This window comes from Silurus aristotelis, assembly GCF_946808225.1.
Source record: "Silurus aristotelis genome assembly, chromosome: 5".
NCBI classification, from domain to species: Eukaryota; Metazoa; Chordata; class Actinopteri; order Siluriformes; family Siluridae; genus Silurus; species Silurus aristotelis.
Window position 1 is genome coordinate 7,875,282 of NC_139578.1, and position 20,457 is coordinate 7,895,738.

Genomic DNA, 20,457 nt, shown 5'->3' on the forward strand with positions numbered 1-20,457 from the left:
AAAGCTCGCGCCTGCAGTACAGTTTGCAGCCCACACCTCGGCGCGAGCCTCCAGTTCTCCCTGAACCCGACGTGTTTCCGGTTTGCCAATGTTGACTTCCGGGAAGATGGCGGAGACCGGGGCGGCGAACCGATGTAGCCGAAGTGCGAGGAGAGTGTGGATGTAAAGGGCCTGGGTGTGAAATTACATTACACATGTCAGCCGTGTCTCCCGCGGACAGTGGACACTTGTGTAGTGCTGGTAGAGTCGGAGGTTCGGGGTTTGGACCTCAGAGCGGTGACACACACACAGTTCCAGCTCCAGCTGCAGCTCCGGTGTGTGTTAGCAGCAGTGATCTGACAGGCCGTGTTGGAGGAGCTCCAGCTTCGTACAGCACAACCTCCCTGCCTGCCAGCTCTCCTCCTCACATCCAGCTCATCTTTCTCTAATCACCGCACTGCATGTCCCTTCATAACCGCTTCATCACACCTCCTTCTATTTAACCTGCCCCTGGAAATCTTCAACTGCTCTTCCCTTAGCCCATACATAGCCAACCCAGCGTTCCCTCTCTCACTTCCCGCAGACATGGTTGTCAGGTTTCTTTCGGCTTGGAAATGATCTGACTTTTTTTTCCCCCACACACACACGCCGTTTATTTCTGTTCTCCTGACAAGGAGCGACTCTCTGCGCCTGCGTGTAAACATTAGTACCCATGTCTTCTCGTGTCACGGATGGCTCCAGACTCCATCTGCATCCTTCCGCCTTGCTTTAAACTGAACATGTGAGTAAAACTACTGATCTCTATCATATAAAGTGATGTCTGTTGTGCATCGGTCAGAAGGTTATGAGTTCAAATCCCTATCGCAGTTTCTCCAGGCTGCTAGCAAGCTTCAGCTGTTCAGGTGGATCCTGTCTCAGTTGTAAACACAACAATAACCCTAACCCAAAAAAATCAAAATCAAATGGGTCAATGGTGTAAATTGATATTTCATCACATTCTGAAATCATGTTTTATTATTTGGTGAAGGTCAATTCTTCTTAAAATATGAGAAAGTATTGGTTATTTTTTGCAAATGCAATAAGGTAAGAACATAGTATCTATGCCTGTGGCATTTTAAGAGTACAAATATGATATGATGATTTTGGCAAATAATTCATGTACAGATTTTTGCAAAATGTTTTTAATATCCAGTGCATGTCAATTTATTATTATTATATTTTTTTTTTTTTTTAGACACATGCATATTAATTTATGTGCAATAAACTAGATAAATTAATGCTATGAATATTCACGTTGACCAAACAAATATCTTAATGCGCTTTATTTTTATTGAAAAATTCCCTCTTGGCCTTAAATACGTTTTAAACACGCTGGGCATCCGGACAGTTCGTTACTCTATGCGTTCATGCTGAAATCGTGCTTCTTGTAAAACTTTGAACGTTAAGAATGGATTTGGATTGCATTTAATATCGTAAGATTGCATGATTCACCTCAATAAGGATCTCGTGGAGTTTTTCTTTCCCACAGTTGCCACTGGGTTACTCATTGTGAATAAATTTACTTGAATTGAATTCAAACGTGCCAAAGGTGTTCTTTACTAGTTGGAGATTTCTCTTTAACCTTGTGATCCAGTTCATCCAATAGGAGTTCAATAGGATTTAGGTGTGGTGACTGGGAAGGCCATTCCATGATAGATTACACTCCAGCCTACTGTTTGCTCTCTAAATAACACTGTTAAATCAGTTTCAATTAACCAGTGTCTGGATGGAATTGAACGGCATTGAAATACAGAATGGTAGCCACGTCGGGTTCGGTATTCCTTTCACCTGGAATAATTCTTCAACCTTCCCCGCTTCAAAACAATCCCTAACCATTAAGCGTCCACCTCCGTGTTTTGAGCGTCTTCTCTCCTGTTCTCTGTCATACAGAATTCTTCAGTCACATTTGGACTCATCTGTTCAAAAAACGTTCTTCCGGTCGTCCACCGTCCAATTCTTGTGTGTTTTTGCCTTTTACGTAGCGTGTTGCATATAAACTAAAAGACTTGACGTCGTAATAACGAGTTCATTATGCTTTTGCGTGGTCTTTCGTTTACGCAGCTACAAGTGCATTCGGTCGGCGGTATAACGGTACCGATGATGGAATCAGGTATGTAATGACAGTAGACATATTACATCATCATATCACATGACTCTCAGATGCTTCTAGAAAGGCAATGCCAGCTTGGTCTCTGTACATATCCTTATTCATAGAACCGAAACTCGTGTAGGAATTTGAGAATATACCCCGAAGTGATTTGTGACTCCGTTGCGTTGCATTCAGCGATTCGAACACGAATATATTAATGTTGTTTTTTTCTGTTTTCAGGTATACTGAGTTGAAATTTAGTGTTGAATCACCCCATATACCATGCTGGCACTGCCTTCTTGTCTTGTCCTCTTAACCCGCGGGAAAGTTTCCTTGCCTGCACTGCCTTCCCACCTTCTGGCTCAGAGTGCTCTTGCCAGCATGTATGCCACACGCCTGTACAGCGGCGGAGGGGGCAAGCCCGGTCGCCGTGTTGGTCTGATGGGGGGAGGGCAGACCATGCTGGAAAATCCCCACCACCCTCTCGCCCCTCATCACCCCCACATCCCGCCTCCCCAGAGTTTTCCTCCTCCGCTGTACCAGGGCCGCGTGGATGCCCACCGAACCTACTACCAGCCTCATCAGCACTACCACACACACCCGCAGGTCCCTCACCTCCCTCCTCCACACTACCAGCCCAGTGCCCACATGCACCACGGCAAAAAGAAGACCTGGAACTTCATTCATGAGAAGATGAGCTACGACACTTTCTTCACCATGAAGCGCCTGATCGACCGCTCGCGCAGCGTGGACGAGGTGCTCCGCTGGGTCACTCAGAACCCGGGGAAGATCTCGCACAACCACTACCCGATCGCCTTACAGAAAATCGGCCAGCTCCTGGCACTCCAGCAGGCTGCAGCTACTGGAGGTGTAGGAGGGAGTCTAGGGAGCGGCGGAGTAAGCCCCGAGGGAGCACTGTCCTCACCCCCTGCCGTAGGCTTGGGCGATGGTGCAACTCGACAGATTCTGGATCACCCAGACTTCCAGACCCTTTGCGACGCCATTGTGAACGACTGCTCCAAATTTGACAACTTCAGCATCGTCAACTGCCTGTACGCCGTGGCTGCGCTCGGTAAGCCAGAGGACGCGAGAGCACTTTACCTGCTTTTTCTATCTATAATTTTAGAACATGACGAACAATGAACCGTTAATGCACTCATTATTTTTTAAAACGAATTCACTCTGGGAATAACACTGAAGAAGAAAGTCAGTGCCTAGTCACAGGATGATCCTGTAATCTCAACTGCTGCTGCTGTAATCATAAAAGGGTTTAGTTTTGGACTCTTTTCACAATAGGGTCATGCTGAACACTCTTTCAACAAACTCTGTGTGTTTAGTGCAGTTGTAGAAGAGTCGAGATGCGAGGTGAAACTGATCACAGTCGATCCATACGGATCACGACTCCTTGTTCGGAACCCACGGATTAAGTGCTGGGTTTTTTTTAACTCGTGGATTAATCGTAATTAAAAAAATAATAATTCCTTTTGCTTTGTACGTCATTTTGTAACTTCACAGCGCAGTCACAGGAGAAGAAGAACTTGAAAATCCTCCCCCATGATTCAAATCGCACATATGAAAGCGTTTTCTTGCTGAAACCTTTTTTATTTAATTTTTTAATAAATGGAAAGCACATCATATTTCAAATTGAAATAAAATTTATATTTTATGTCACATACACATTCATGCAGAGTATGACACAGAGTGAAATGCTTTTTACAACCGTCCAACTTGTAAACATGAATAGAAATACGATATAAAGATAAAAAATAAAACAGTAAAGTAACGTAAAAATAAATAAAATAGTACAAAAGTTTATTAAAATATAATCTGACTATGAGTGAGAATAAAAATATATAATACATATACACACACACACACACACACACAAGCAAAAAGAAAGTGCATATATATATGTATATACACATACATGAAAATAACAAATATTTCTATACTTCCCTTTTTAAAAAAATTATTTTTGGGTGATCCGAAAAATGACTCAATAACCGTAACGTGGTCCGAACCCTGAGTTATGTGATCCGTTGCACCGCTATTAATGATTAGTAATTTCACTCTCCAAGGAGTTTTTATTTTCCCTGGGTGATATTTATCGATCTTGTCACCTCTGACATGCTCATTAGGGATTTAAATCTGGATTTCTGTAAAGCTTTATAGTGACAATGTCCACTGCGAAATCCATTATACACGTCGAATTGACGTTTCAAAAACCGTAGCATTTTGTGATGTGCATTTATAATTTTTTTTTTGTCAATATGGGATTAATTGCACCAGTCTTTGCTTTTTTGAGGAAATAAGACATGGTGTCTGGTAGGGAATTGAAATCCTGTACATGTCGGGGGTGTAAGTGTGCAGTATGTTCAGCTGAAAGCAAATCTTATTTTGACTGAAAGGGTCAAAATATGTGGAGTGCAACACCCCGATTGATAGTACAAGCATGTCCAGAGCGAAAAGGTTAGGTTAATCAGAGTAGCAATAATAGTTAGATTAGTAAATTTTTTCAATATGAGCAAATCTAGCGATAATATATTCAGGGATTAGCCTGCATTGGTATTTGCTGAATTTTTTCAGATATTTCCTATCATTGTGTTTCTTTAGGGCTGCCCAGTGACTCTCGGATAGTGCAGGTGCTGGAGGAGGAATCGCAGGGCCGCCTGTCCCAGTTCAACCAGAAGGACATCTCCATGGTGTTCAGCAGCTGCATGAAGCTGCACCCGTCAAGCCAACACCCACTCATCGAGTCGTGTCTGGCAGGCTTGGAGAAGAACATCGAGCGTGAGCGTCACCCACAGACGCTGTTCCTGCTGTTGTCTTACTACCGCACCAAGTGGTGCGCGCTGCAGGCGGCCGACACGGCCTCCGCGGAACAGCTCGTGGTGGACCGCAAGATCCTGCGCCTGGTCAAACACACGCTGGCCAGCGTCAGCTGTGTACGCGACCACGAGATGACCTTACTGGACGAGATGCTGGCAGCGTGCGCCCGCGAGGCCAGCAACAAGAGCCTCGAGCTCATCTTCAGCTCTCACCTCTTCTACCAGAACAGGCAGGAGAAGTTTGTGAGCAGCCTAGCTGGTGAGCTTAGGCACTTTTAAAGCACATAGAGCTAATAGGATTTGATTTGTCTGTACATTGTTTAGATTTTGTTTCCATTTTTTTCCCCCCAGAATGTATTATTAGTGTTTAGAGAGTGTAGATGTTAAAGTGGTGTATATAAGGGGCAGTTTACGTTAATGAATCTGATTGTAAAAAATGGTGAATATTATAATGAACGGTCTTCTTTTTTTATCCCATTAGAGGAGCTGCCTAAAAAGGTTGACAGTATCACCCCGTACACCATGGCTCTTATCGCCAAGTATATCGCACGCCATCGCCTCAGAGAAACACAACTACTGGACACGATTGCAGAATTCCTGGTCAAGAAGGCAGAGTACTTGGACAGCAAGGTGAGAAGGATTTGGATTGAGGATTTAGTCTTAATTTACGTGTAATCAAATATACATTTATCCCCTTATAATTTGTGCTCTTCCCAATTTTTTTGTATTTTTATTTATATATTTTTTTTTTTACTATGTGATGACATCTAATTTATCATTGAGAAACTATTCATATTTCAATTCTTTTAAAACCGAAGTCAGAAGCAGAAAAGTGTTTTAACCGCATCTCTCTTTTTCGGTCATGTTGCCGTTTTGTCGTCCAGGTGATCCAGAAACTCGTGTTCCCTTTCAGCCGCATGAGTTATCGGCCAGCTAACGAGACTCAGTTCTTTGCCAAGCTGGAAATGGTGCTGGAGCTGAAGGCTCTGAGCTCACCGCTAGCTACTGTGAACATCCTCATGTCCCTCTTCCAGCTGGGACACTTTCCCAGCCTGGTGCTGCACCGGGTCTTTTCGCCTTCCTTCATCAGCAACGTTACCAGTGAGTCGATCGCCGTTCAAAACCTTGTTTGTGTTTACTTCTGATAAAACGTCTCTCATGTCTTACATCCCTTCCGTTTCAAGCGTATGGTTTAGAGTTAAGGGACCTGAGACCTAAGGCAAATCAGAAAGGACAAGATTCCTGCCCTACTCTTGTCCTAACGTTTTTAAAACTTCAGACTTTGCAGCAGTGGGGACCCCCAGCCAGACAGTTCTAGTTCAGCCTACAGCACTAATCTGGATTGTTTGCTGTGTGTGACTCCACAGACAGTCCCTATGCTCTGATTGTACGCCGCTATTTGTCTTTGCTGGACGCTGCGGTGGAGCTCGAGCACAGAGAGTACACAGGACCTCGTCTGCAGGACTCACACAAAGTGCTCATGTTTGACCACGCGCTCACTGCTGACGAGGTCAACCGCAAGTACAGGTCAGTGCGCAGCTCTTTCACTGTTAGACACAGAAACAAAAAGATGGTCCAGACTGTTTTACCTGCTTTCATAACACACATATCACAGGCCACACGTTCCAGCCTTCGCTCCCCACATGCATGAGTCTCGGTCGGCCACTCATGACCCTCATGACTTAGACCACTTTTGAAAAACCGGGCACAGCCCACAAGAGCTGCAGTTTTGGAGATGCTCTGATCCAGTTGTCTAGACATCACAATTTAGTCCTTGTCAAACTCAAATCCTTACGTTGCCCATTTTTCCAGCTTTTAACACGTCAACATTAACTGGTGCCATCATGAAGAGATAATCAGTGATATTCACTTCACCGCTCATTATGTTAATGTCATAATGTTATGTATATATATATGTGTGTGTGTGTGTGTGTGTGTGTGTGTGTGTGTGTGTGTGTGTGTGTGTGTGTAACAAAAATTTTATATTCAACTAATCATTTTAAAAGCAAGTTCATAATCCTTCCTGTTTTGAAGGATTGTTCCTGTTTGTCTTAGAGATATTCTTTCAAAATAAATAAATATATAAATATAATGTTGAATAGAGAGGGAAAAAACTAGGAACTAAAAGTTTTCCTAATGCAGTTTCAATAGACTTTTCATCTACTTAATCAAGTTCCTTCATATTCTATTTGTCAATACATGTTCTTTTTTTAAATTTTTTATAAAAAATATATAATTTGTGAATTAATTAATCTTAACACTTTTTCAGCACAGGAAGAATTATGTAACATAAACCCTGTTACTCCCTGTTTATTGTTTGAGTTAAAGCTGTTAGATTAGCCCATTGCTCTTGAAATAATGTATAAATATGGAAATAATCACGAGTTATTAGTATTCAACAATACATTAGTTCTGAAGGCTTGTATGTTTTCAAAAATTCTGCCCAGTTGGAGCTTCAGGCTTGGACAGTAATGACCGTTTTGAGAACATTTAGGAAATGTTAGTGTTTTATGTTACAGTTACAAAGGTTTGGTTGCTGAGGCCCTCAGGCAGTTGGTTGGTGAGAACGGTTACAAACAAGATGAAGTTCTTCCTCCTGGGTATTACACAGGTAGAGAAAACTTTGACATTCTGGTATTGTATATTGAGACGTTTATCTGCTGTATCATTTGGTATCTTTCCTGAACTGGAAATCTTTCCACTCCCTGTTAAGATTTTTTGCTGTGGCTAGACCATGCGGGTCGTGTTCTTCCCATCAGAGCAGGTTCAGCCGCAGTCACGTTGACAGCTGACTCTATGTGCACAGTTGTGAACCCTAAACCCGACGGCCCGACCTCTGTTGCTGCTCTCACCTCTGATTTCCAGAAGTTCTCCCCCTTTCCACCGCCTCTAGTGGAGGGTGTCGACAAACACCCCGAAAATGATTCCACCTTTCTGCCGCCCCACATCCAGAGAGCTGGCACCAATGGAGCAGTGCCACTGGACTACAACACCTATTACCCAGCTTCGGATTACTATTCCAGCCTGGCCAAGGAACACTCTCTGGAGAGCCAGGACAGCTCAACGTTGAGCAGCCCGTCAGAGTGTCTGGCACAAGCTGGCGCAGCTGTACCCGGGGCCAGTGTGCCGCAGGACTCCCTCTTCCAGTTTTCTATTGGAAAGATACTGGAGGATGAGCGTGGGGCATCCATCCAAGTGGGGGCCAATTCAGGACCAGACTGCAGTATCACACCTTTCTATGAGGGTGTGACCTATGAGGCAGGAGAAAGCAACGCAGAGACAGCTGCACCACTACAGCTGCACTCATCAAAACCCTCTGAGATGGAGAGGACACCCACGGAGCACATTAAAAGGTAAGTCCAGTATCACCATTAAACTTTTTGCAATTTTATAATACTGAAATCTGGAAACCGTCCACATCCGTTTATTAATTATTTAACAATTCCCATATTGCAAAAGCTACAGACTGGTGTTCAATTCAGTGTGTAATCCTGCCTTATGCTTATTTGTTACCAGGTTCCATGTCCAAAATTCCCAATCCAAGCCGTGATACAATTAATGAGTTAAATTATACACACAAAAGTTAAGGTTATTGTCAGGACTCTCTCTTCCAGTTCTCTATTGGAAAGATACTGGAGGGTGAGAATGGGGTATCCACCCAAGTGGGGGTGTCAAACTGTTCCATTTTCCACCTTATAAATGGCACAGGTTCTCCTTAGCTCTCATTTCATAACCTCATGCATTTTGTATTGACAATGTTATATTAAATTGACTTTATATAACCTGGATTACAATCGTCATTTGCACTGTTTGCCTAATTCGCCTGGTTTTTTATTGCCAGATGCTCTATTCAAAGGACACATATTGTGAAATACGTATCATATACTTCTCTGGCTGCAAGCTTCAGAATCTCAGTAGCCACAAGCAGAGTGACAAAGCAGTTGTTAAACACATTTAGTACGAGTTCCGTGTTCATGGATTTATTTCCATTTTTTACAGATTTGCATCTGTAAAAACCAATCATTTATGTGTAGATTGGTTTCTCCTCACTAAACTGTTTCTCGACACCGCTACGTCAACATGACGCATTACAACACGGCGAAATCCGAGGCATGTCCAGACAGTCGCATAGAATAGGGATTAACATGGCAGAGGTAGAGCTGCATCAGAGGTAGAACAAAAAAAAAAGTCTAGTTTTATTTCATCTTTTTCTTTCCTTTCTTTTGCACTACAAAGGCCTGTTTGTGAAAGGGCCATGTGTTAGAAGTCAGAGGGCACTTAAGTAAATTGATGATTTGCTGTCTGTCTGAACCAAAGAAATAAAAGCACACTATCTGTACAATGTTGAATTACCTGACATCAGATTTTTTCTATTGCATCGAATTGCATCGAATCACATCGTGTCGAATGAAATCGAAGTTGAATCGCACTGCATCATAATAGAGATCAATTGTATCACATCACATCTTTAATATATTGTTGGCTATGCATCGATCTCGGTTATGAAGACGCACATCGCTACAATGTACCATGTCTCTACAGTGTCTCACGGCTGTATCCAGCTCTTAATCATACGTTCAAAAGTGTCCATGTGCTTCTCTACACGCAGGGTGATAATGTCAGTAAACGATAAATGGCACTACTGCCACAACTCGGACGTGCTCGTGGGTTCCCGGGCGATGAGAGACCGCCACCTGCAGCTGCTTGGCTACGTTATACTACAGGTAAGCCAGTTGGTGTGTGTTTATTGTGTTTAGACTTCAGCAAGTATTCTCATCCTCTCGTGTGTCTGCTTGTCTTCATCAGTTGCCCTATCTGGAGTTGGAGAAGTTGAACGGAATTGAGGAAGTGAAGCAGTACCTGCACAAAAAGCTCCTAGAGGTTCCTTTATGACGATGGAAAAGCAGAGGCGTGTGTATGTGTGAGAGTGTGTTTTAGTGTATGTGTGTGAGTGAGAGCATGTCTGCAAGCATGTGCAACATTTAGTTTAAACAGGCATCGGTGTTTTGAGGAAGAAGGCTTTGTCTGTGTGTGTGTGTGTGTGTGTGTGTGTGTGTGTGTGTGTGTGTGTGTGTGTGTGTGTGTGTACTCGCAAGATATGAACAGTCCTGTATTTTAGAGCAACTCTTGCTGATACTAAGCCAGTGGATGGGTGTCTTTAGTTCTTGACTTAGGGGAAAGGTTGATAACACCTCTCTGGACAAAATGTAAAATATAAATATATATATATATATATTTCTGGGAATAGATGTGACCTTCTAGAACACTCACAACTAAAAGACAGTGCTGCTTGTAAAAGTTAGGATTTGGGAATTCAAATGAACCGAGATTTATTGACGAATGCGCATGTCAGAGTCAATGTCCGTTAGAGAGGCATTAGTTTTGCACTGGAGCTAAAAAGCTAACCAGCACGTAATAAACATTCAGCATCATGGAATCTGTGTTCATGACACCGACTTAGTAATATACAGTGGGGTTCAGAAGTCAGACGGCTAGTGGATATGATATTATTGACGACAACTTGATTACAACATCATTACATCAAGTTCATGGCATTTGGTATGTTCCATTTTTTTCGCTAGACCTCACAAGTTTGCTATACCTTTTGATCATATATGAACATGCTTCAATAGAGGACATTGGGCATTTGGTAAAAAGGAGTTTAAAAAAAAATTGACATGGAAAATAGTGCAATACACTATATGGACAAAAGATGGTAAACTATGTGCTTTTCATTTTATCCCAATTTGCTGTTATAATGGGAAGAATCTCCACTAGATGTCGGAGTGTGCTTGTGTGAGATTTATGTTCGTCAGCCACAAGGGCCGTTAGTAAAGTCAGGTTCAGATGAAGGAAGAGAGCTGACTGCACCCCAGGCCTCCTTCCCTACATCAGTACCTTTACCAAAAGTGTTCCAATCCATCCCAAGAGTGTTTAATAGGTTTGAGATCAGGGCTCAAGATCTTCCACTCCGACTCATGTAAGCCATATCTTAATGGAACTGCTGGAAATGGAAATGCTACATCCAAAGACATCCTATACAATTGTGTGCCTCCAGATTTCTGGTGGCAGTTTGGGTGAAGTCATAAAAAGTCAGGTGTCCCAATACTTTTGTTCGTATGGTGTACCGAACATTTACTTTTTGGTTGTAAATGTTTTACAGTTCTTCCATCCTTCTGCTTACACAGTCTCAGACTTTTGGACCCCACTGTACCTGGAAATTGTTCCTCAGGTTTAAAACAACAGCTGGTTGGTGTATGATTAGATTACTAATTAATCCAGGTCCATATTCTTTGCACATTTCTTTTTCTGCAAGATACTAATACTAATAAGAACAGTGTGTAAAGCCTGGAGAGGCTAAAAAAGTATTGTAGTCAGAGGCAGGAAGTAGCATTGCATATGGAAAATGTATTTGCTTTATTAATTATTTTTTGCTCTTGTCTAAAGAAAATGTGTAGTCCGGTCTGTTCATCGCTGCAAAAAAATACCAGATGACACTGGTAATAATTAACATCTCCATGATCCCTTGTTTAAAATGTTGATCTATGTTGATGTATATAAACATAGGAGAGTCATATGATCTAAAATACATAGCTTGAGGTTATTATATCATATGCTGGGAAAAATTGCCAGTTTAAATGCATTTGAGGACCTTTAGTGACTGATAATCCCAAAAATATACACGTGTTGGTGTTTAAGCTTCTTTTGAGAAGTTTTCCAGAATCATAATCTAATTTATAAATTCAGGTAGCATGAAGAACCTACAGGATGTCATCCAGTCATGTTATTTTAAATGAGTTTGGTAGCCACGTTAGCTCCCAAGCTCTGCTGTAAAACTAACACCATGGATATGTTACCAGACGAACTGGTGTAATGTGCAAATGTTGGAGTAAGTTTGATTTTCGACACATCTTTTGCACACATCCAGCGGTTAGAAAATGGCTTTTTTGTTGTTGTTGATTAAAAACAACGGGGGGAATCTGATTTTTCGATCAATTATATAAATCATTGACATAATTGCGATATAAAGGCGTTATGGCGAGCTGCTGATTCCTGGCTCGGTCTGCTCTGCTCCCCCCGGCGCATTTAGCCTTTCACCCCCGAAGGAAGCTGCTTTGTGGAGTCGTCAATAAAAGACCTTTCTTGCTTTCGTAAATGACGATTGGTTTTATATTTTGTCCAGATTGCGTGTCGGTATTTTTTTTATTTATTTTTGTTTTGTTTTGGTATTAGATTTTTGCCAACAGGGTTTAGGCACGCTATTACTCGTTTATAATCTCGTCCCGTCGCTCAGATTTCTGCTAGTGGTTTTATTTCCATTGCTCATAAACTGTCTCTCGTTAGTGTTTTTAACCATTGAAGACACACGTTCGGGGAGGAGTCATTACAAATCCCCAGAAGAGCTTTCTAGAAGAAGGATTGTGTGACTGCGAAAAAAACAAGAGAGGATGCTTTCGGCCATTAATAGTTTCACAGGTCCGACTGTGTGCAATTGTTAGCGTGTCCTGCGAATCACGGACATGTTGACCAGACGTGTACAGTACGTGAGTAAATAGTCGGCGAGGGTCGTGTTGAGTGTATAAAGGAGATGGATTCTATCGATAGGTTTTATTTTCTCAGAACAAATTATCTATTTTGTCATTTAAAGGAATGCAAAGCAACGCACTCAGTGGACTGTGTGGATTAAAAGTAGCAGCGCCCTCTTGTGTTGGTGAAATCGTTATCGTCGCTGTGTTCCATATTTCAGATCCGTATTCGAAAGAGAAGCACGTCCAAATCTTTTAAGACTTTCAACTCCAGTTGATGCCTGAGTGGTGCGAATCCTGCCATTTTTAAAAAGGTCGAAGACCTCTACTATCTCAAATCAATAAACAGGATCATGCTGTAAACACATAATGAGGCATAGGATGTAGGGTTCCGTTTGGACATTATGGTTTTAGTGCACATTTTGGTATAAAAAAAAAAGTTTAGATGGCAGTAATACAGAAGCCTTGTTTTATGTAATCTAGTTCTCATCGAGACAATGTGTCGCTGTGTGCGTTGGCTTTGCTGGTTTTTTGTTTTTGTTTTTGGAAGAGAACTTATTTATTAATGGCAAGTGTTGAATGTAAGAAGACTCAATGAGTGGATGTCTGTGTGCTGGGTAATAGGTGGGGAAAATGGAAATCTTTGTTTATATATACATATTAAAAAAGTCTATATGAAATGATTATAAAAAAGTGAAAAACAGGAAACCAATGTCTCTTTTTTTGTGTTGTGTGGTTTGTTCTGTTAAAATCTTAACAGTGGTGTCCCATATATATATATAATTGCAATTTGGAGTTAAACGATATTAAATTAATCTTCCTCCCTCGGCTTCTCCCGTTAGGGGTCGTTAAAGCGGATTATCCGTCTCCATACCCCCCGTCCTCTACATTTACCTCTTTCAAATAAACTACCTGCATGTCTTCCTCATCACATTTTTGAACCTCCTCCTTGGTCTTCCTCTGTTCCTCCTTCCTGGTGGCTCCATTCTCAGCATTCTCCTACCGATATACCCCATGTCCCTCCTCTGCACATGTCCAAACCATCTCAATCTCGCCTCTCTCACTTTGTCTCCAAAACGTCCTACATGCACAGTCCCTCTAATAAACTAATTTCTAATCCTGTCCATCGTCGTCACTCCCAATGAAAACCTCAACATCTTCAGCTCTGCTACCTCCAGCTCCACCTCCTGTCTTTTACTCAATGCCACTGTCTCTAAACCATACAACATCGCAGGTCTCACCACCGTCCTATAAACTTTCCCTTTTACTCCTGCAGATACTCTACTATCACAAATCATTCCTGCCGCTCTTCTCCACCCTGCCTGCACTCTTTTCTTCACTTCTCTAACACTCTTCATTACTTTGCACTGTTGACCCAAGGTACCTGAACTCCTCCACTTCTTCTTCCTGCAACTGAACCACTCCACTGCCCTCCCTCTCATTCACACACATGTACTCTGTCTTACTCCTACTGACTTTCATTCCCCTTCTCTCCAGCGCATACCTCCACCTCTCCAGGTTCTTCTCGACCTGCTCCCTACTCTCACCACAAATCACAATATCATCCACAAACATCATAGTCCACAGAGACTCCTGTCTGACCTCGTCTGTCAACCTGTCCATCACCCCTGTAAACAGGAAAGGGCTCAGAACCGATCCTTAATAAAGTTCTACCTAAACCAGTCTGTCGTTCCTACTGCACACTGCTGTTACTGTCCTCATACATGTCCTGCACCACCCTCACATACTTCTGTGCCACACCTGACTACCTCATACAATACCACAACTGCTCTCTCGGAACCCTGTCGTACGTTTTCTCTAGATCCTTCTGACCTTCTCTATCAACATACTCAAAGCAAATAATGCGTCTGAAGTTCTCTTCCACAGCATGAAATCATACTGTTGCTCACAGATGGTCACCTCTTCTCTCAGCACTACTTTCTCATAACTTCATGGTGTGGCTGATCCACCTTATTTCCCTTGTAGTTACTGCAGACATCACTGATTAATGTCTTTTAAAATTATCATGATCCCAAAAACTGTTAAACTAAAAATATGGGCCACAGGTGTTGTGCCATATTAAAGTCAGGAGTTTCTTCCATCATTTATTCCTCTCAGAATGTTATGCTGAAAGTAAAATATTTCACTTTGAAATGTAGTGAAGTTAAAGTTAAGCCAAATAGAAATATTTCAGTAAAGTACAGATACGTGAAAAAGCTAATTAAGTACAGTAACGAATTACATTCACTTCATTACTATCCACGACAGTTTATGGATAATTAGGGTTAGCTATTGCTGCATTCAGAGAGACGTTAAAACTCTGGAAACATTAGCCAGTATGTCCCTATTGGCCACATACATGTTTAGAACAATGGTCTTTTCTTCCCTTCTTTAGAGGATTCATATTGTTTATGTATTATTTTAAAAAAACTGAGCTAATTGCAAAATTATGAACTGATTGCTGCCATCACTTCGTCTTTTTAATATTTTCTATTGCATTGTATTTTTTGTGTGTTGTTTTTACAGACGCTCATATTTTATATATATATATATATATATATATATATATATATATATATATATATATATATATATATATATATATATATATATATATATATACAGTGAGGAAAATAAGTATTTGAACACCCTGCTATTTTGCAAGTTCTCCCACTTAGAAATCATGGAGGGTCTGAAATTGTCATCGTAGGTGCATGTCCACTGTGAGAGACATAATCTAAAAAAAAAAATCCAGAAATCTCAATGTATGATTTTTTTTACTATTTATTTGTATGATACAGCTGCAAATAAGTATTTGAACACCTGAGAAAGTCAATGTTAATATTTGGTACAGTAGCCTTTGTTTGCAATTACAGAGTTCAAACGTTTCCTGTAGGTTTTCCCCAGGTTTGCACACACTGCAGGAGGGATTTTGGCCCACTCCTCCACACAGATCTTCTCTAGATCAGTCAGGTTTCTGGCCTGTCGCTGAGAAACACGGAGTTTGAGCTCCCTCTAAAGATTCTCTATTGGGTTTAGGTCTGGAGACTGGCTAGGCCATGCCAGAACCTTGATATGCTTCTTACAGAGCCACTCCTTGCTTATCCTGGCTGTGTGCTTCGAGTCATTGTCATGTTGGAAGACCCAGCCTCGACCCATCTTCAATGCTCTAACTGAGTGAAGGAGGTTGTTCCCCAAAATCTCGCAATACATGGCCCCGGTCATCCTCTTCTTAATACAGTGCAGTCACCCTGTCCCATGTGCAGAAAAACACCCCCAAAGCATGATGCCACCAACCTCATGCTTCACAGTAGGGATGGTGTTCTTGGGATGGTACTCATCATTCTCCTTCCTCCAAACACGTTTAGTGGAATTTTGACCCAAAAGTTCTATTTTGGTCTCATCTGACCACATGACTTTCTCCCATGACTCCTCTGGATCATCCAAATGGTCATTGGCAAACTTAAGACGTGCCTGGACATGTGCTGGTTTAAGCAGGGAAACCTTCCATGCCATGCATGATTTCAAACCATGACCTCTTAGTGTATTACCAACAGTAACCTTGGAAATGGTGGTCCCAGCTCTTTTCAGGTCATTGACCAGCTCCTCCTGTGTAGTTCTGGGCTGATTTCTCACCTTTCTTAGGATCATTGAGACCCCATGAGGTGAGATCTTGCATGGAGCCCCAGTCCGAGGGAGATTGACAGTCATGTTTAGCTTCTTCCATTTTCTAATGATTGCTCCAACAGTGGACCTTTTTTCACCAAGCTGCTTGGCAATTTCCCCGTAGCCCTTTCCAGCCTTGTGGAGGTGTATAATTTTGTCTCTAGTGTCTTTGGACAGCTCTTTGGTCTTGGCCATGTTAGTAGTTGAATTCTTACTGATTGTATGGAGTGGACAGGTGTCTTTATGCAGCTAACAACCTCAAACAGGTGCATCTAATTTAGGATAATAAATGTAGTGGAGGTGGACATTTTAAAGGCAGACTAACAGGTCTTTGAGGGTCAGAATTCTAGCTGATAGACAGGTGTTCAAATACTTATTTGCAGCTGTATCATACAAATAAATAGTTTAAAAATCATATATTGTGATTTCTGAACTTACAAAATAGCAGGGTGTTCAAATACTTATTTTCCTCACTGTATATATATATATATATATATATATATATATATATATATATATATATATATATATACTGTATATATATATATATATATATATATATATATTTATATATATATATACTGTATATATATATATATATATATATATATATATATATATATATATATATATATATATATATATTTATTTATATATATATATATATATATATATATATATATATATATATATATATATATATATATATATATATATATGAATAATTGTGTAACACCTTAGTTACACATACATACATACATTTCACATACAACACATAACACATTCTCTTCTATAATGGCAAAAGGAGTACAACCATTGTTGGTAGTTCCATTAAAGTAAAACGGAGCAAACAGAGATGTGAATCGAATTGTCTATATATTCACATGGCTATACCACAAATGGTATGACAAATGTGATGGTCAGACTCTTTCTGTATGCTGATAATAGGTTATTTCAGTAACAATGCCTGTAGATATGACTGATAGTATTTCCCCTTGCTGTGTACACAAGCAGACTTTTAAAATGGCAAAGATAATATCTGGTATTACTGAAGGGACTCAAAATCAAAGTGTTATAACTTTCACTTGATATATAATAGCCCCAGTGGTGGGCCGTGCATTTGGTACCTGGGCCTTCAGTGGGGCCTTACCCAAGTTAATCCACCTCTTAATACCACCACTATCATGTCGCAATTACAAAAACCATCAAAACGCAATATAACAAGGCGTGGCATTTCACATATGGAGGGTGAATACCATTTTACTAAAGCAAGCTCCAAACCTCTACACTACAACCGCAACTGTGCACCTACATCATCTGGAGCAGTTCAGAATCAGTATTTGTCTAGTAACATGACAAAAGCATAAAAATGTAAATAAAATACAACCTACTCACAAGAGATGCAGATCATTAATTTGCACCGCTCCTCAGAGGCTGCTCATAATCTCTGGTCTGGAAGTGGCGAACAAACAAACTAGCTAGCTTCGGGGTTGACCGACCTATCCTCACAATGTCTAGCTTTTCTTGAAAATGTATTTTTAAGTTTGTCCAAAACAAAATCAATTTCTCTTCCTCCTCAGACATAAAAAAAAGTGTAACTCAGATGTATTCATGTGTGCAGAGCGCTAAAGACGTGTTTTGCTGTAACATGGCTGTAACAGTTTCCTTCTGACCAACCAATCAGAGGGTGGAAAAATGCTGATGCTATTCTGGGCCAGCTAGCTAGCAAATTTAAAATCTGATTGGTTTCAGAAACAGACCCACTGCTAATAGAGACTGAGGTAAAAAGGCCAGCAGCAGATTGGTGGATTCCAATAACACCCTGTCAGTATGGCTGAATTTCTGCCATGTTTTCAGGGCATCCTTTTGCCTGTGCATCTGTCCATGTCTGTCCATGCCTCTCAGACGTGTGATATCTCACATCACCAGGTGATTCATATCCAGGTCAGAATCTCAGAATAACTCTTTATGACTCTCTGCTCTCCCCTTCAGTCATGCTCGCAACCTTGGGGTAGCTATGGACAATCAACTGTCCTTCCTCTCACATGTTTTTAATGTGGTTCGTTCTTGTCGATTTCTTCTCTACAACATCCGAAGGATTCAACCATTTCTGTCCACACAGGATGCACAGATGCTTGCTCAGTCTGTTGTCATTTTAAGACTGGACTGCTGCAACTCTCTGCTGGCAGGTCTTCCTCTGAACACTATTCGTCCACTGCAAATGATCCAAAACGCAGCTGCGCATCTTGTGTTCAACCTGCCTAAGTTCTCCCACAATACCCCACTACTGCACTCCCTCCACTGGCTCCTGGTAGCTGCACATATCAGATTCAAAACACTGATGCTTGCCTAACCTCAGAGACCTCATCACAACTCGCACTGCACCACGCTGCCTGAGATCCTTCAGCACTGCTCGACGGGTTGCACCTTCTCACAGGTTAACAGGTAAGTATAATTCAAGGCTCTTCTCTATTCTGGCACCGAGGTGGTGGAATGAACTTCCCCTAGATGTACGAACAGCGGAGTCCCTGGCTATCTTCAAGCAACGGGTGAAGACACGTGAAACCTTCTTCTAAAACAATTAAACACTTTCCAAGATTGTTTTGCTTAAAAAAAAAATCCTTTAAACAGAGTTGTAGGCTGGTTTATCTTAAGTTGTAATCTAGCGTACTGGTGTAGATTTACTCAATTATGGAGACTCAAAGCACTCTTGTACGTCGCTCTGGACAAGGGCGTCTGCTACATGCCGCAAATGTAATTATCCCAAGATCAAGTGGTTAAATGTTAGGATTGTAGCTAGCAGATGAACTGATTTTATTTTGGAACTGATCCAAATAGGGTTATGTTACATTTTCATACAAAACCTGGTGATAATGCAGACATTTGCTTTCTTGAACACAGCATTTCTGAAATGAAAATATGGATGTCTCTGAATTTCCTCTGTCTAAATAGTGATGAGACATAAGGTAATGCTTATTGGTTCACACCATCAAGCAAATAAAGCTGGTTTTCAAACCTTATAAATAGAAGGCTCTGTTTTGGAGTTTGAAGGGGCTAGACCAATGGCGAGACATCTCCTTCATGCAAGCTGGTAAGGCGGGCAGGAGTTGTCTCGTTGCAGGTTGAGCAGGCGGCAGCCTTGTCCCATCATAGAAAACCCTTTCTGCTCCTTCTGCGTCCTGGGCCGCAGGCCAAGCTAGGACTTGCTTGCAAACCTCATGCAGGTTACCGTCCGCCTGCGTGGCCGAGTGGCCTGCGCTGTGGGGTCTCGACTGTTGGGCCGGGAAGGGACCACTGTCGTCCTCATCCTTGTCCTCTATATCCAAGTTGAGGAGGTCAGAGTTAGCATCAACTGGTTGGGGTCAGCCAGTTGGTAAAAACAGTGCATTCCAGAGTAAGAAAATAAAGGAGATCACAGCATGAATTTGTGGTATCCTCCACCTCAGATAAAACTTGAAGATGAAAATGTAAAGGGCGAACACGTTTCTTCATGCCGGTTTTGTTATGAACGCCACTACAGTTAGGATACCAATTCCCCTTGTCTCCAGAATGTGCATAGGCAGTGCTCAGAGTTTACTTACAGATGCACACATTCTCACATTAAAACGTGCTTACGCCACTTGCCACATTTATTAATGAGACCCTAGATGACCTTTTTTTAATTATTGTGTCCTGAAACGTTAAACCATAGAACACAAGGCACATGACTGTAGCTGTTCTTGTAATATTATAGGAATTACTCAAATGTCCCGAATCACACCTCAGGATATTGCCATGAAAATAGTCATTGATGTATTGAGACAATACGAGAACAATAAATACGTAATTTTCAGTATCAGGGATCAGTTTGCGAAATGTTTCTTAATTAGGGATCAGTTTGAGGAATAGGTTTTATTATTAGTGATCAGTTTGAAGGATATATCATGTTTCATTATATATCAAGGATAAATCAGTTTGACTTATAGGTTTGATTACCAGGGATGAGGGATGAAGCTTTTTTTTTTTTTTTTTTACTGCAGGTGGTAAGACTGGAGACATAGCAGTGATATTTTCCACACATTTTTATACAACGTGCTATAGTCAGTGTGGGTTATTTATTTTATATTAAATGAAATGGCAAGAAAATCAGTAATTGGGTCATTAATGTGCTGAACCTTAATGCAATTTGATCACTTTTTTGAGAAGGAGCACATTCGAAATTTTTACTTTAAAAAAAATAAACTTATGGTTGAGTTGCAGGTAAAAAAAAAAAAAAAGTTAAACATGTTTTATTTTATAGATTAATGAAACGCGCGGTCAACAGTGGACATGCGACACACTAACGCGTCGT

General features: G+C 41.2%; 1 protein-coding gene across 1 annotated transcript; it reads left to right on the forward strand.

Moving 5' to 3' along the window:
* Positions 1–72: 72 nt before the first annotated feature.
* On the forward strand, positions 73–13,169 carry fastk (Fas-activated serine/threonine kinase). Its single transcript, XM_083541703.1, has 10 exons — positions 73–760; positions 2,348–3,179; positions 4,721–5,194; positions 5,417–5,565; positions 5,820–6,036; positions 6,303–6,462; positions 7,455–7,546; positions 7,649–8,288; positions 9,545–9,659; positions 9,742–13,169. Exons 2-10 carry the CDS (start codon positions 2,390–2,392, stop codon positions 9,826–9,828), a joined length of 2,724 nt encoding a protein of 907 aa, XP_083397829.1. The 5' UTR covers positions 73–760; positions 2,348–2,389; the 3' UTR covers positions 9,829–13,169.
* The last annotated feature ends 7,288 nt before the right edge of the window (positions 13,170–20,457 follow it).

Coding starts and splice junctions, on each gene's coding strand:
- fastk (XM_083541703.1), top strand. CDS start 2,390: ATGCTGGCACTGCCTTCTTGTCTTGTCCTCTTAACCCGCGGGAAAGTT. Junction 5,566..5,819: donor CAGAGTACTTGGACAGCAAG/GTGAGAAGGATT, acceptor TTTGTCGTCCAG/GTGATCCAGAAACTCGTGTT. Junction 8,289..9,544: donor CCCACGGAGCACATTAAAAG/GTAAGTCCAGTA, acceptor CTCTACACGCAG/GGTGATAATGTCAGTAAACG.